Here is a 17,654-nt window from a genome sequence, read left to right as displayed (position 1 = left end):
TTCTTTGTTTCCTTCTCCAGAGATATGCAGTCATATTACGTTTTTGTGAGCTCATGGATGACAAAAATGGAATCAATCTTGTCAAAGGAGCAACGTGTGGATAGATTTGCTGAAGATCTTTCTAACCGCTGCAATGTCTTCATCCAGGTGTGCAGTCTTTTAACGTGGTGATGCAGCATAGTCATGTTTTGGTGCAAGTTGTTGAACATAAAAAAGAAATCACAGAAGTGCTGTGACAATCTCTGTGTTATTTTACAATGTGGGAATTCTAAAACTTGAAATGCCCAGTGGATACTCTTTTAAGTAAATCTGTAAAAGGTCTTTCCATAAGGCCTATGGGGAAAGTGAATCTGATTAAATATTCAGTGGCTAAAATTTTGAAATTTTTCTCTTGACTTAGGAAAGCTTCGTTTCCTATGTAGTAAAGATTTTGGGGTTTTTCCTTTTGAGTCAGTCATGAGGTGCATAAGTTGGACTGAACCAGTGTCTAATTTAGTCTTATTTAGCAGAGTACATACCACAGTAAAGGTTTTGTGTTTCATTGTGCTTTGCCTAGTGATGGTACTTTGCAAGAATCTTACTACGTTCCGAGGCAGCTGGTTTTCTTTTGGCCTACTAACAGCATGTAGTCTTAATGTAAGATGCATCTTATTTCTGAATTTATCTTTTGCTAGTTTTTATATGTATCTATCTGCCTGACAGAAATTTGATGAGAATAGGTATGTGATAAAAGCATGATCCTGAATCTTCCATATCTAAAGATGTACATGTTCTGGGATCTGTGTTTTTTATATTTGAATTCTTTTCAGTGGACTTAATTCATTACAGACCAAAATTTTGAGTTTCCTATACCACTTGCTGTCTTTTCTTAGTCTCTCTTTTTATTGTTACTACTTCTCCTTTGAAATAAGTTGAATAACCTTTTTGTCATGCTGTATGTAATTGACATTGTATTTAAAAGCTTAGCATACACTGATTTAGAAATGATTGCTTTTTTTATTGTGGGATGGACAGATCTATTCAGAAAGAGTAGAATTGTATAAATACCATCTGTATTTATTCCATGGAATCTGGAAGTTTTAGGTTGTTTTTGTTATAGTCTGGCTTTTGAGGGGATGGGAGTTGTTTGGTGGGTTGGTTTACAGTAGGTTTGAAATTATTCAACCTTTGAGATTATGTGGTTGGTTGATTAATTCAGTGACATGTATTTAAGATGAATGGCTCTAGATCACCTGATCATTAACTTCTAATGACATGTAGGCAGTTTCATAATGTCTGCCTAATAAAAGGGTCTCACTCAGCTTTGGGATCCCAGGCTTTCTTGTTAAGTGGTAGGTTCTGTAGTGTGAAGAGACAAAAATTAGTTGTCTATCATGTATGAAAGAAAACAACTTGATTGATATGTTGTGAAAATACTCTCTGCCCCCCCCTTCCCCCCCCCCCCAATTTTATTTTTAGGGTTTTCTTTATGCATACAGTCTTAGCACCATCATTAAAACTACAATGAATCTCTACATGTCAATGCAAAAACCTATGACCAAAACCTCGGTGAAAGCTCTATGCAGACTTGTGGAACTTCTGAAGGTAGGTCACTGGATGAAAATTGTTTACTTCATGTAGGCCTCTACAGAGAGCATTGATCAAACTTCTCAGGGTTTTTTGGGGTTTTTTTTACTATGTGATGGGAAATGTTTTTGCATGGATGACTTCTTGTTCAAGGCTGGATTTGGTTAGAGAACGGATTTGGGAGGCTAGAACCAATTTTTATGTAACTTTGAACCAACTTCTTCAGTGCCGCAGAATGATTGAGGTTGGAAGGGACCTCTGGAGGCTGTCAGGTTCAACTACCCCCTGCTCAAGCAGGGCTGCCTAGAGCTGGTTGTGCAGGACTATGTCCAGATGGATTTTGACTATCTCCAAGGATGGAGACTTCACAGCCTCCCTGGGCAACCAACCTGTGCTAGTACTCAGTTATTCTCTGAGTAAGAAGGTGTTTCTTGATGTGCAGAGGGAACCTCCTGTGTTTCAGTTGGTGCCCGCTGCCTCTTGTCCTGTCACTGGGCACCTCTGAAAAGAGTCTGGCTCCATATCCCTTGTATCCTGCCTTCAGGTATTTATATACACTAATAAGATATCCCCACAAGCCTTCTCTTCTCCAGGCTGAACAGTATATGAGATGTTCCCATCCCTTAATTATATTCATGGCCCTTGGCTGGACTCTAGTATGTTCACATATCTCTTGTACTGATGATCCCACAACTGGACCCAGCATTCCAGGTGTGGCTTTACCAGTGCTGAGTAGAGTGGAGGGATCACTTCCTTCAACCTGACAGCAATACTTTGTCTAATGCAGTCCAGGAGACCATTACCCTTCTTTGTGGCAAGGGCATGTGCTGGCTTATGTTCAATTTAGTGCCCACCGGGACCCCCAGGTCCTTTTTTGCCAACCTGCGTCCCAGCTGGATGACTCCTAGTATATAGTGGTGTATGGGATTGCTCCTCCACAGGTGCAGGACTTCATGCTTCTCCTGCTATTCTTTCCAAAAGAAAGATACTCCGAAATAACTTTAGAAAGCAACGGTGAACAGAACTAGATTATTTAAAAAACAAAATTAACCCATCAAAACTTACATCAGTTTTGATGTTTTTAATGCTCCTGAATGGTTTGATTTTTATCAGTTTCTAAGGGTTAATTGCAACTGTTACTAACAGTACATTACAAAGTGGAAAAAGTCTGTGTTTGCAGTGTGGATGAGTCAGCCAGCATAAAGCCAAATTCTAAAGGCAACAGTTTCGGTGACTACATGAACTGTTGTGTTTTGGGATTGACTTAGGCAATAGAACACATGTTTTACCGAAGAAGTATGGTTGTGGCAGATTCTGTGACGCACATCGCTCAGCATCTGCAGTATCAGGCTCTTCACTCGATTTCTGTAGCCAAGGTATGTAATTCAAGTTCTAATAATTAATCTTCCTATCTGAGTGCTTAAAAAAATCTTAATTTTAAATCTCTTTTATTTTTGCAAGTTCTGTAGCATAGTGCTCTATCATAATCAAGAGATATATAAGCTTTCCAATAGGTCAGAGCTTTGCCCTAGAAGCTGTACAGCATAGGTAGCTCTCTGGTTTTGACCAAGAATGGTTCCTCTCTTCCTCTTAATTGCCACAGCTCTTGTCATGTTCCTCTTGAGTTCTTTTCAGTTTTCATTTCTAGTGATTTTCACAAACTCACCTCTATTTCCTCACTTCTGATGCACATTCTTAAAACAGTCTGTTGCAGGTCTAAGCAAATGGGCTGTTATTTATTTAAATCTTTGTCCTCTTGGCAGAAGAGCAGTGGTTAATATATGGTGGCTTACAGTAGTCTAATGCAGGCATAAATTCACTCTTTTGCTGGGGGCTTTTGATGGTGAGACACTAATACCTACATATTATTTTTTTTTCTATAAACATGATTAGTTTACTGCAGATTTTGCTTATCAAATCTTGAATTTCTGAAATCAAGGCCAATGGGAAAACAAGATTTTGATATACCTATTCTGATGTATTACTGATGTTTTATTCTTTCATCACACACAGTAGGAGAATTACAAAGATTGTATGATATTGATATCAATGCAGTTATTAGATTTTCTTTTTATTTGACTGTAATCTCAATTTATGTATCTGATATCTCCATATTTTCTAGTGTAAGCAAAAATAATTTGTACTTATAAAAAACTGAAAGGGTAAGAGAGGTCTGTATATATGTGTCAGGAATAGCATGAGCTGAAGAAGTTCCAAGCTTCAAAGTACTAAGAAAAACTGTATCTTCAAACAAACAGTTTATATATTTAGATAACTTCCATAACCTTTTCGAATTTTATCTGTAATTACATTACAAATTATTTCTAAATGCATAGAAATATGCTGAGACTTGCGTTTTGAGGGATATCGAAGGGAACAAATTTGTGAACGGTTCTTGATGTTTTGATTACTCAGCATATAAAAGGCAAATACTGGTAAATAGAAGGGTTAATTAGTACTGATATTTTTTTATTTGCTCCATTTTGTTTCTAAGTGGTGTAAGATCTAAGGCATATACCTAACATAGCCTTAGCATGTAAAGTTAGGAGCTTCATGTTGAACATAATTAGAATCAGAAGAGGTTTTCTCTGTACCTTTTCTAGTTATGCTGCTCCTCACAAATATGTCTGTGACTTCAACTTCTTAGCCAGAAGACTTGTTCCCTTCATTTATTTGTGCAAATGTTTTTGCAGTTAGTCTTTCTGATAAACTAGAATTTGTAGAAAATTGCAAGTTAATCATTATTACCATGTTTATACATCTTCTGGCTCTTCAGCTGTAAACTGGATTTTGTTATCAATAGGGATTAAAAAATAAAGTTTTTAGATCTAAGGTACATCTAATTTAAAATTGGCATGCAGTGACATGCAGCTTGCACAGTTGATACACTGTATAACCTGACCCATGTCCACGATGAACTGCATATATTCTACGTGTATAGAAAAGTAATGCCACTGAATTGACAGAGTAAGTGAATCTGGATCCAGTTATCTCTGTTCACAAAACATAATTTATTTGTAGAAATGCTCAATTTATGACAAGTCCATAAGCTTTGGAAAGAAGAGATAAGATACTGCTTTTGGGCTTAGGTAACTCTTCTCTGCATTTTTATGTCTTTATGTCATCAAGAAAAGAGTAATTTCTGATAAAAAGTACAGTGAGCAACGCCTGGATGTCCTCTCTGCTTTGGTGCTGGCTGAGAACACCCTCAATGGGCCAAGTACAAGACAGAGGCGGTTAATTGTTTCCCTTGCACTAAGTGTGGGAACACAGATGGTAAGTGCCGTGATTGTTCCAGACCTGTATTTCTTTGGTGTAGTGTCTTACAAAGAAATAGAATCTTGTCTTTTTTTTAATTTTCACAGAAAACTTTTAAAGATGAAGAACTTGTTCCCCTTCAGTTAGTTCTGAAAAAACTAGACTTGATCAGTGAACTTACAGAGCGGTAAGCAGTGGCATGTAATACATATAAAAGGCAGTGTAGTGTCATGGGGTGGGGGGGTGGAGCTGGATCTTCACAGTGCAAACTGCGGAAAACTGGTAGCTGCCTGCTGGTGGTGATTTTTGCACGTATGTAGACCAGAGATGGACAGAAGGAATTTCAGAGCTAAGCCTGAAGCTTGCTGGTCTTTGAGAAATCCATGTTGTACCTAACCGTTGCCAATTAGGTAATCCACTTCTGCGACTGTTTAGAAACTCTGTCACTTCCTTGGATGACTAGGCTTCATGTTAAGCTAAAGTCTTCCTCTTAACCCAAATCCAAAAGTTATGAATTAATACCAGTCTGTTTGGGAGGTCAGGCTGTTAGTTCACATGTGACACCATGTTTTGCTGCTGCTGTGGACACTCAGGTTACATAGTCTTGGCCATCTGAAAGCCAGGTGAATATCTGGGTTCCATGCATACTTTATGGAGAGAGACAAACACCTTCAGTGGATGACTCCTGGGATAAGTGTTGTACAAAGGTTGTATTAGGGGAGGCCTGTTTCTCTTTTAGACTTAGAGGAGAAACTTAGAGTATATGTTTGACCTCTGGACTACTAATTGCATACAATAAGAAAATATTTAGGATTTTGCTGTAATGTAAGGTTTAATTCTTTCAGAGACTGAGTAAACCTTTTTTCTCAAGCAGGTACCTTTTATTTATAAATAGCCTAGTGGAAAACAAGAAAAAAAAATTTCTTTAATAAAGAACTATCTTTTGAAGAACAATGCATCTGGAACATTAAAGTAACCATGTAAAATTTAGGCTTGAAAAGTAGTTGTCTTTAAACACGCTGAAGTGTCACTGTGTTAGAAGAATGGCTTTTTTCCAATTCTGTGTCTAATAAGTAATCTTTCATTCTAGAGTTCGAGCACAATGTGACTGTTGTTTCTTATACTGGCATCGAGCAGTCTTTCCAATCTATTTAGACGATGTGTATGAAAATGCAGTTGACTCTGCTAGACTGCATGTAAGTAATAATGTTAGCAGCTTAGTTTAACAAGCCACTACAGTGGGAGGGGTTCAGAGGAGAGGATAAAGCCTAGATTTGAAATCCTTAAAGAAAGAGCTCAGGGGAAAAACCCATAAAACCTAGGCAAGAGTTACTACTGTGGCAGAAATTTCTTCTCGGTCTGGAGGATATAAAAGCAATCTTTGTTCTAAATCTAATTACAGTGTATTTGTTAGATTGCTCTAAAAATCTCAGGTTGCTGTTGTTAACTCGGTCTCTGTGTCTGTCTCTTTGTTCCTCTCTTCATTCATTCTAATTTGAAATGAACACCTTTTGCTAGACCAGAACATTAAAAGCCTTTGTTTCACATTTTGGTTACATATTTCTAAAGCACATGGCATTGTGTTCAGTGATGCTGTGTGGGGTAGTTGTCCTGTAGCTTTTTCCATCCCCCATCTCTCCAACTCGCTTTGAAGTATCAAGTATTTGCTGCAGAAGTGAATCATGCTTTGGCATGCTAATTCTGTTAAAGATCAATCATCTGTTCCAGTATTGTGTGTGTCATGGTCAGTTAGTACTAAAATGAATATAGTGCAAATAATTTCAGATGAAATAGCTAATAATTATGACCTCCCAGTAAATGGATCATTAGCAACTAAATACTTCTGATGAGTAAATTAAGGACAGGAAACTTCACTAGAGTTTGAAGTCTATTTTTAATGAAGGGAAGAATAGCAATTTTGATGTGTCTATTAGATTTGAACACTATTTGAGATGCTGGTGACATGTCTGTCAATCTGTTGGTTAAGCATAATAGTTTCTTTTTTCAGTATATGTTTAGTGCACTGCGGGACTGCGTACCTGCTATGATGCATGCAAGACACTTGGAATCTTACGAGGTGCTTCTGGAATGCTATGACAAAGAAATCATGGAAGTGCTCAATGAGGTAAATGGCAGTTAAAGGCAATACTATACTTGGAATATTTTACAGGCCCGCATCTATTGTACCAAACGTGATATGATCTAAAAAATAGCACAGAGACCTTTGAGATTGACGTGAAGTATTTTAATAAATAAGAAACTGTTTGCTGATGATTTGGGTTATTTAAGACCTCTTGCTAATTGTATCTCCGTTGGCTGGGACTATGAAAATACTGCACTCTGAATTACGTAAGTTGGCAAAACCTCAGTTACAGATTTGACTATGCAAACAGAGGAGTGCTTTTTGTCAGAGTAGCTTTTGCTTGTATGAATGCCTAAAATAAGTACTACTGTTCTTAGTATGTATGCAGGGCTTTTGGTAGTAAAGGCTTTGTAAATGTAGGTGGCCTCTTTATTGAATTATTGTGTAGAATTACAAAGGATGTTTGACAGAGAAGATGTGATTTCAGATTTCCCAAGTCCTAGGTTTTACCCTTTGAACTACTGTTTTTGTCTGACTAGTTCAAAAGCAAACACTACATATTCTGCAGATAATCAAGCCAAATTGCTTATTGCAAGACTCTTCCTCACTGAGTTAGGTCTTATTATTATCTAGTTAGGTAGCCCTAAGCCTAGTTCCCTTTAAGATGAGAAGTGAGAATACTTAAGTTTAAATTGTGTTAAACTCCTACATGGAAGTTTTAATCATGTACAGAATAGAATTAGGTAGCTAAACCTTTACCTTTTCTGATCGGTTAGTTTCTTGCTATTGTGTTCTAGAACAAGAACACGTAAATATCCATCTGGTTCTCAAGTATTGATTCACTTTGACTTGTGTGGCCCTGCCAAAGTAGAAGCTGTCTTCACTAGTTTAATCAGTCTTTTATGTATCTCCAGAGCGAGATGTTAGTTCTCCTAACAGAGCATTTTAAGTGGACACTGAACATGACTTATTTTTAACTTCCCTGAACAGCACTTGTTGGACAAATTATGTAAAGAGATAGAAAAGGACCTGCGCTTATCAGTTCATACACACCTAAAGCTGGATGACAGAAACCCCTTCAGAGTTGGTATGAAGGATCTAGCTCACTTCTTCTTTTTGAACCCAATACGTTTTTTCAATCGATTCATTGACATAAAAGGTGAGAAGTTACACATTTTCTTGAGTCTGTTACTTTCATCTCTGTTACACTTTGGCTTAGTATATCTTTTTACTTCTTTCCACGCTTCCTAACTGAATAGGTAATAGTATTTTAGTTCATGCTTCTGTGTGTTTGCAGCTTATGTAACTCACTATTTGGACAAGACCTTCTACAATTTAACGACTGTAGCTCTTCATGACTGGGCCACCTACAGTGAAATGAGAAACCTAGCAACTCAGCGCTATGGTTTATGTATGACTGAAGCACATCTTCCCAGCCAGACTCTGGAACAGGTACAGTGCCCACAGGATATGAATATAATTTGTTCTGTTACACTGTCATACCAGCTAGCTATTCAAAGGACTGAGTCGTTAAAATGAAGGTATCCAAGATTAGAGAACTGTTTGGAAAAAGTGACCTTTAATTTCTCTTTGAGTTCTGAGACGGGATCTTTACCTTTGGAGATAATACTGATATCAGATAACTTCATGTTGGACTTGTATAATTAATTTTTTAACATAGATTTGAGAAAATTGGGTATACAAAGTCAGAGAATGTTTCTTGAAAACTCAGTATCAGCAGTTTGGCAAGCAATACATCTGGAATACAACTGTCACAAGTCTGGAATGACCTTTGAATGGTGTGTCTTTTCCTTGGCTTATTGCTTGCTTCTCAGCAGGTTCTGCTTAGTGATCATCAAGAGAAACTATTTCATAGGCTGCACGTCAAGGACTTTGGGACATTTGTGCTTAGCTCAATAGGGGAGTGACTCAGCCTCCTAGAAACTGCTAAACATGGTTACATATAGAATAAAGTTGTAGTTCCATCAGGTTAATGGTGAAGGCATCCACTGTTACAGGGTTGGTGCAAAAGAAATACCACTTGCATATTTCCGAAGACTTCCCTGCAAGAGTTTGAGTATCTTGGTTATTTTTGGCAGTTAGCTTCGTTCCCTCCCTTGGATTAATACGCTGGTGAAAGCTTTTAGAAATTACAGCCTCTTTCATGATAGCTGTGTCTTCCTAAGTTGAAAGAGGGCATATTGCTAAGAACTCTAGCTGCTTCTTGGTACAGAAGTGCTGTGGATTAGTTTCTGTTTCTGGCTTTGGCTTTCTATTGGCAATATTTGGCCTTCACGTTGTTATAAAGAATTAAATCATTTCACAACATTGGCTTCGTAACATTCATTCTCGTATGAGCTTTACAAAGACACCCCACACTCCATCATCCCCCACCCCCTGCCAAATCCTGATAAAATCCGTGGCACAACTGGAAATAGAGTGTGTAGATTACATAGCATTCTCTCTATGCACAGTGATACTAAAGTGATTCCTTCTTCAAGCAAAAAAATTGTAAAACTTACAGTAAATACCCAACCTGTCTAGAAGACTGAAGTTTGTAAGACAATATCAAAAAGTAGCTAGTTGCTTATGTCTCTAGAAATCTGTGTGCCTATAGAAATCTTTAAGGCAAGATTCTATTTTTCTGGAATCAGAGAACAGACAAATCTCAATTTAATTTGATTTTTTTAATTGGGGCTTGCAGAATAGACTGGAGGATTCCTTACTTTCAGGGGAAGCTTGGAAAAAAAACAGGCAGAAGTGTAAATGTTAAAGTATGAAGTGAGCTTCTTTTTTCTCCCCTAAGCATTATCTGACACTGAACAAAAATTAAGAGATTTTTTTCAAGTGAAAACATTGCTTTTTGAAATGCTTTCAAGTAACTACAGAAATAGTATTTACACACCTTAATGGTTAGACATGTCAGTAGTTCTTGAGAATTTTTATCATTATAATTTTCAATAGATAATATTGTTTCAGGGTCTCGATGTTTTGGAAATCATGAGAAATATTCATGTCTTTGTATCCCGCTACCTCTACAATCTGAATAATCAGGTAAGGTATATCCCATATGATTGACCAGATTTGTCTCTGATTTGAAGGGATTAAGAAATGCAGAGTAGTATACATGTAAGAAAAACCCAAGCTGAACATAGTTAATAACAAACTGTAAAGTGGCTATTGCTGCTCTAGAAAAACATCTTTGGAGATGCTGTAAATAGGTCTCATAGAATGTTCTCTAAGAATATTTTGAGTGTAGTGTGCCAGTAGGATCACTCCATGTCAGATATTCCAGTGAATATCTATATATTTGGGTTCTTCGAGAGATGAAGCAGTGAATGACATGGAGAGCATGTACAGGGAACAGCCCTTTGTGATACCTCACAGTGTGAGAATGAGGGGCTCACTATAAAAATGAGCAGCTTCCTTAAAGTAAAGGAAGTACTCTTTTGCTTATAACCAGTAATTCAGTAGTGGAACTCACTGCCATGGTATATAGCAGGGCCAAAAGTACAAACAGGTACCAGAGAAAGTTTAGACCAATTAGTGTAGGATATAGTCTCAATAAATATGAGAGTTTGGGTGCAACATCTGCCTTGGAATTGTTAAGTCACAGCTTTGTAGAAATCAGAAGAACCTAACAGATAATGCAGCATGCATACAATAAACTTTTTCTTGGTTCTTTCCCTAATCACCAGTTATTAGCTGCTCTTAGAAATAGGATATGAGCTACCTAGAATGATCATTTATCACAGAATCAGTTCTGGGCGAATAACTTTATTTTTTCCCCCCCTACCTCCCAGATCTTCATTGAAAGAACAAGTAATAACAAACACTTGAACACTATCAACATCCGACACATTGCTAATTCAATTCGAACTCATGGAACAGGGATCATGAACACAACAGTGAGTATCTTTTTGCACTGTTGTTGGATTTATTTCTTTTCTTAATAGTTCACAAATGCCTCCAAACTCTTGCATCTCCTAATGATTTATTTAGTTGTGCAATTTTAATAATGCAGTAATAATGTCCTGTGTGTATTAATAAAACAAATCAGTTCTTGGACATGAAACAAAACAATAACACGATCTCTTGAGTTATGCCACTTCCAGTTGTTACATAAAAGTTAATGAAGAAATCTAAAAACACATCAAAGAGAGAGATGTACTGGTGGGATTCAGTTTCAGTAAAGATTAATACTTATCAAACTAGCGTAGTAAAATATTTTGATTTCTGGCTGCCTGTGTATATTAAGATACTCTGTTTCTCTGTATTGACACTTAGTAGACAGATACCTTTTCTGCAGTTAAATCAAATCTTGAAGAAATGCAATGTTAATTTTAAGTTCCTCTTTTACTCATTAAGCTTAAGAAACATCAGTTTTTCAGTGTGTGAAATAAAAGCTACAGGTCTCTGATCATTTATTGGAAGCCTGCGACTTCTTTCTGCAATCCTTTTAATGATGTCTGTAGTGAAGGCATTTACCTCTTTGTAAGAGAGATAAGGGCACTTTCTGTGGGCATGCCTACTGCAGCAGGAATTTATCATTGTGGTTCTTAAGCTTGGATACACTGCCAAAGGTATTTTCAGATTGGTTCTTTCCAATCTGCTTTCCAACTTTCTACTTCTTTCTTTTCTTTTTCCCATTCTTCTGGCCCTATCAAAAAAAAAAAAAAATTTGAACCTGCTCTCAAGTCATTACTTTAGAAGTGGAAAAGATCAGAAAGAAAAGTTTTCATGATTTCCTGCACTATTGGAAATAACTTCTCTTGCATTATTCCGAGAGTTGCTCAGAAAATGCTGTTAAATTATTTTATGGTGATGTAGATTTATTTACTTCTGATTGTGAGTAAAGTTATTTATGCAGACATGGGAAGTAATTGAGATGTGCAGGTGGAAGTGTGCTTCTGCCTTATGGGAAAGTGTGTTAGAAAACCTTAAGGAAGTGAAAAGGTATATGCAGATTTCACAGCTTGGCTGGGGAAGTTGGCCATCTCTGTTCTTTTCAATTTGAAGTATTTGTATTGCTTCAAAAGGACAGTTACAGGATATTCCAGACATAAATTAAGGGCTGTGTAGGACAGGTCATGGAACTGAAATAGCTAATTTGTCCCTTGGTCCCTCTAGCCCTTCCTGGAAGAGCAGGCCTTCCAGGAGAAGGGGTTTCCTCCTTTTAAATCAGTGAAATTAAAAAGATAAGTTGAGAATAACAAATCGAAGTAAACTGAGTAGAAGGTTCCAGTACTTGGGAATCTACTCGAAACAGGTTGCTAGATAGGCTTGTTACTTTGCTAACTTTCTTGATTGGACTTCTTTTTTCTTCTAGGTAAACTTCACTTACCAGTTTTTGAGGAAAAAGTTTTATATTTTTAGCCAGTTCATGTATGATGAACATATAAAATCCAGACTTATCAAAGACATCAGATTCTTCAGGGAAGTCAAGGATCAAAATGATCATAAGGTATAGTAATTTTTGAAAGATTGAGAGGAACTTGGCTGAAAGAAGTGCTGTTTTCATGTGACTGAAGGTGCACTGAACCGTAACATTTCTATTGTTTAAATGTGTATCTCCAGACAAAGAGACAGTTTTTGTCCTGCCAAAATGCAGTGTAACAGATGTTTGTATTCAGGATGTCTTTGTTTCATTGTGACTGTAAATGTGAGGTTGGCTGAAGTCATTCTCTCAGTGACCTGAAAACAGTGATTTGATGGAGTCACAGTCTGATGGAAGTTCTAAACTTCTGGTCCAAATTATGCTTAACAGCTGTTGTCAGTTTTGAATAATAACATTATTCAAATTGCATCCAAAATGATGTGAACATGTAGGACATGTTCTGCTATGTCAAGATTTGGGGGCTGGCATCTGTTTTTTTCATGCGGAAAAAATGCGAGAGGCAATGTCTTTAGTAAAATAGACTGCCAGCTTCTTTGTACATCAAGTGCTTGTTTCTTTTAGAAGTGTTACTTTGAACAAGTATTTCTATTTCACTTCTCAGCTTGCAGTAGTGACTCCACAGAAGTCATTTGGCTGATACAGACAGGCATGTGTTTAATTTATTAAAAAAATGAAGCTGTAGATGTGAGATAGGAATACACTGCAAATAGAATTGTATTAACATGATAGAAAAAAATTTTGTTGTTTTTTTTCCTTCTAAAATATTTTTCTAGTATCCCTTTGAAAGAGCAGATAAATTCAACCGTGGCATCAGAAAACTTGGAATAACTCCGGATGGCCAGAGCTATCTTGACCAGTTCAGACAACTCATAAGTCAAATTGGTATGAAGTGCTATCTAAGACAATGTTATAAATGTTATTAAACAGAAGATATCTTCATCTAGTTAACTGAACTTTTAGCTCAGTCTAAAACTAGATTTAATTCCAGTCAGTTGGAAAGTACTTCTCTTGTATCCCATGTGAAATACATACTCTTGTATAATTACACAGAAATGGCCCTTGCGTGTCTTTAATCTAAATATAGCCACAGCTTGCATAAATGCCTGTTCCCTTTGAAGTTCTTCTTTTCTTTGCTGTGGAACTGAGTATTTCCTAGTAAAAAAATAGTATTTGGAAGTTCATGTATTTCAGAAAATGGCCATATGTCCAGCTGAAGCAACTTCGAGTGATGCATGACACTGCAATGGTATTTTCAGCCATTGATGGTCTATGTGTGCAGGGCTGACCTGAACCTGCAAGTGTTTAGTGTGCTCAGTGGAAAGAGTTTGTACTGTTTGGCCCTTATGCTCTCATGAAAGTGAACACAGCCTTGCTAGATGATGCATTTGTGGTTTATTTCTTTACACAGACTTTTGATACTGGGGCTCAGTGTAACTTTTTAAACTTGGCTTTCAGAACAGTTTCTTTGCCAGAACTATACGGCAGCTTTAATTTAAATTTTGGAGCTTATAGGAGTTAGGAAGAGTGTGTGAGTGTGTGTATTTAAGCAACTATACATTACTTCCTTTTTTTTTTTCCTTGTTTTTAAAGGCAACGCTATGGGTTACGTACGAATGATAAGATCTGGTGGACTTCACTGCTGTAGTAGTGCAATTAGGTACTTCCACAAATATTTTGGTTTTCTGTTTGCTTCGTCTCATTCCTTTGCTCCATATTCATGCTGATATTTCCTAGATTCTTACCCATTCTCCATAAATTTTGAAAAGGTCAATTTTTATGCCTTCAAGTGGAATTATCAACACTAATGCTGGAATTCAGAACCGTACAGTCATTGCCATAAACCACTAAAAATCAGACAAATTCTATGGAAAAGCACTGCAAAAGAGTTAATAGAATGTACATCTAAGTCATTAGTCCTTAAGTCAGTAATTCCTGTTGTTAATCACTTCGAAGGTACATTAAGGAAAAGTAGTGCAAGGCTTGAGGAACAAAAATAATTTCTTTGAGACTTCTTTCTGTATTAGATGATTGCCTGTGTTCATATAACCTCATTAAAACATAGTGACTTTTACATACAAAGAAAGGGTTTTCTTGCAAATAATAGTGAACTTTACAGTTATCAAGTGCAGCAAGTGCTAGAGAGAGGAGGTGGTAGCCTGGTGAAATCAGAACTACAAATAATGTTGTGTGTTTTTAGAAGTGAATTTAATAGTGCCTGGATGAGAATGGAATGACAGATGTGATACAACTTCAAATAGCTACTTTGAGCCCAGAACACTAACTTTAACTAAATTATGGTAGATGCTTTAGTGAACATAGACAGTTGAGCATAGTCCTAACAAACAGTAAGTTTTCAGGTTTGTTCCTGATCTGGAGGATATCGTTAACTTTGAAGAGCTGGTGAAAGAAGAGGGACTCTCAGAAGAAACACAAAAAGCAGCAAGGTACCCTAACATTGTGCTTTTGAGGTCTGGTGCAGGGGTGGGATGAGAGAATTGTAATTTTGAAGTTATAAATGCAGCTATTAGTTGCATGTGTGTTAAAAGTTTAACTGACTTGATGCAAAAATATTTGCTGCTCTTTCAAAGCAGAGAAAATAGAAACAGTTGCTTTAAACATGCAAAGTGGCAGTTGTACTAGTAGACTGTTAGAACCTGGTTTCTTTCTAAAATCCTTGTGATTTAAAGGCTGACAGTCTTTTCTTACCACATGACTGACATCTGCTTTTAGACTGTTCAGGGCCTTGGGGAAAAAAACCCATGCAAGTATACTATTTGTAGACCTTTTTTAAAAAAATACAATTGAGAAACATGATTCAAGGTGGCTATAGAGGAAGAGTGTAATCTTGGACACTGGTCTGAATACTGGATTGTGGGTGTAGTCAAAGGGTGAAGAAAGCATTGTTACCCTAAGGAGTGAGTAAACAAAGACATTTCTAGCAGAAATCAGGTAACACATTGCTTATCCTTTGCAGGCAGTTGGACTCTGTCCTCAGTGACCTCACACGTAATTTTGCAGAAGGAACAGAGTACTTCAAAATGCTTGTGGATGTGTTTGCTCCTGAATTCCGCAGTCCAAAGAATATGCATTTGCGGAACTTCTATATAATTGTTCCCCCACTGGTTAGTATTTGCATTGTGTGTACCAGTCTTTATTTAAAAAAAAAAATAAACTACATCAGCTTTGTGTTTAAGTATTTTGTATTAGGCTATTGACTAGCATATTCTAGTGTTTTCCCTGATTGAGTGGGATTGTTTTGAGTGTGGCTTTGTTGATAGTTGTCCAAAGCAATGTTTTCCTTTATTTACATCAATTATTGTACTAGCACTCAAAAGGTAACTTTAAAAACTTCTATTTGAATCAAATTTGGAGAAGCCGAGATGAAAAAGGAGGAATTGGAACAGCAAGGATGAAGGGAATTTAAAATCATGTTCTTTAGTGCTCTCATGTGTGTGCTGTTCTGCATCACATTAGGAATCTTTAGGATCTTTTAACATCACGTTCTAATGCAGTAAAATTGGAGCCCTCTCTATTGCAGTTGGACTTGCTTTTGCTGATGAGATTTGTTTATAAAGAGTCCAACAGAACTGAGGTGATGCACACTTGAGTGCAGCATTCTGGGCATTTGGAAGCAGTTCAGTTTGAAGGCCCAAGTCATCTAAACAAATTCATGTGTAACAACACATTTTAGAAACTAATTTTGGAGTACCCATGAGCCACAAACTGAAGACTGTGAGAGGACAGGTATGTCATGGTGATAGAAGTGAAGGAAAGTAAATATTTTTGTTCCTTTTTGTTCCCATTTGTGGAAGTTTTTTTTTCTGATAAACACAGTTTCAGGAATATACCATCCATTTTAGTTTTCAAAAGGCAGTTCACTGTAGTTAAATTTGAGTGTGTCATAGGCTTTCCAGAATTTGTTACTCTACACACATTTGCATGTCTCGAGTAGTTATTGCATACAGACACATACTCATCGATAGATTTTTACTACCTGCATCTACTGTTCAACATAATTGTAAATGTATCACTATTGAAATATTTTTAAAATTTTCCAAATAGAATGAAATAACACCCTGTAGCTTTAAATCACTAATATCTTTAAGCTTTCCAGGAACATAGGCTATTTTAATTATCCTTTACTTGTTTACATGTTTATCTTTAGTAGTCACCAAGAGAATGTGAAGTAACAAGAGTCTGACAAGAACAGTGAAGATGATGTGACTTTGATTTTTTTAGTCGTGAATATGCAAGTGTTTTCCAAAGTTTAACTTGCTTTCTTCCCCAAAAATCTAAAAAAAGGACAAGTTTTCATACAAAAACGCCAAATGATGGGAGACACAATTATCATAGTTTCGGGCATGAAATTATATTCATAGCTAAGAGCATGCATCTGAATACCTTTTAAAATTTGTGAGTCTCTCTTGATGATTCCGATACAGCTTTTCACTCTTTCAGACCCTCAATTTTGTAGAGCATTCAATCAGTTGCAAGGAGAAATTGAATAAGAAGAACAAAAGTGGAGCAGCTTTCACTGATGATGGGTTTGCAATGGGTGAGTTTCAGCACACTGGCTAGCCTTTGAGTACGCCAACATAATGGGTATTTGCAAGAAAAATTTTGTTTGTATTTTGTATGTTCCCATAGTTAAAAATTCCATAATTTAAATTTGGGTTGTCATGGCTTTAGCACAGTGGATTTAAGGGCTGTTATTTGTTCAGAATCTCCTAAGCATGGAATAGCTGAGTATGGGAGCAGACAGTTTTGTCGTATGTTGGTGCTCCCCAGTTTCTTTCAAAACTTGCAGATCTCAGCAGATGAAAAGGTATGCAAGTCTTTAGATAAATTACAAGGTTTTCAAAAATTGAAGCTTGTTCTTTACTAAGATTCTTTTTCTGTTAAATTTAATTGTAAATTAATTGCAATTTAAATGTTAATTTTGTGGAAATTATCAATTTAGGCTGATCCACTTAAATTCACAAAATGTTTTACAAATTACATGTTGAGTTTGGTGCGTGGTTTGTTCATGACTATAGGTGTGGCGTACATTCTGAAGCTTTTGGATCAGTACCAGGAGTTTGATTCTCTACACTGGTTCCAGTCTGTCAGAGAAAAGTACATGAAGGAAATAAGAGCAGTAGCTAAGCAACAGAATGTGCAGTCCACTAATCAAGATGAAAAGCTATTACAAACTATGAACCTTACCCACAAGCGACTGGAAGTTTGTTTACAGGTATAGCATGGCTCTAGTTATCTGTCCTGTATTGAGTTCTGCACTTAACCATCAAAATTCAGGTGTCTGTTTGCTGATGGAGGTTATCAAGAGCAAAAAACATAGAGCGTTGTCTA

The 17,654-nt window shown here is 36.7% G+C and overlaps 1 protein-coding gene across 6 annotated transcripts in view; it reads left to right on the top strand.

Annotated features, from left to right (window-relative positions):
• The window catches only part of WASHC4 (WASH complex subunit 4), a 41,811-nt gene that overhangs the window by 18,457 nt on the left and 5,700 nt on the right, over positions 1-17,654 (top strand). For 5 of the 6 annotated variants that reach the window (XM_074901932.1, XM_074901931.1, XM_074901933.1 and 2 more), the window contains 18 exons: positions 21-147; positions 1,459-1,584; positions 2,835-2,942; positions 4,696-4,842; positions 4,932-5,011; positions 5,915-6,020; positions 6,833-6,949; positions 7,898-8,066; positions 8,205-8,359; positions 9,887-9,961; positions 10,711-10,815; positions 12,237-12,371; positions 13,079-13,187; positions 13,896-13,962; positions 14,663-14,749; positions 15,280-15,427; positions 16,764-16,860; positions 17,342-17,538. In XM_074901932.1, the coding sequence (XP_074758033.1) occupies positions 21-147; positions 1,459-1,584; positions 2,835-2,942; positions 4,696-4,842; positions 4,932-5,011; positions 5,915-6,020; positions 6,833-6,949; positions 7,898-8,066; positions 8,205-8,359; positions 9,887-9,961; positions 10,711-10,815; positions 12,237-12,371; positions 13,079-13,187; positions 13,896-13,962; positions 14,663-14,749; positions 15,280-15,427; positions 16,764-16,860; positions 17,342-17,538 (2,155 nt within the window). Of the gene's footprint in view, positions 1-20; positions 150-484; positions 486-1,458; positions 1,585-2,834; positions 2,943-4,695; positions 4,843-4,931; positions 5,012-5,914; positions 6,021-6,832; positions 6,950-7,897; positions 8,067-8,204; positions 8,360-9,886; positions 9,962-10,710; positions 10,816-12,236; positions 12,372-13,078; positions 13,188-13,895; positions 13,963-14,662; positions 14,750-15,279; positions 15,428-16,763; positions 16,861-17,341; positions 17,539-17,654 lie in introns of all 6 variants that reach the window. The other variant, XM_074901935.1, reaches the window with a different exon arrangement.

This window comes from Athene noctua, chromosome 3, assembly GCF_965140245.1.
Source record: "Athene noctua chromosome 3, bAthNoc1.hap1.1, whole genome shotgun sequence".
Classification (NCBI taxonomy): Eukaryota; Metazoa; Chordata; class Aves; order Strigiformes; family Strigidae; genus Athene; species Athene noctua.
The sequence above is the reverse complement of the archived record's forward strand: the minus strand, read 5'-3'. Positions and strand labels throughout refer to the sequence as shown.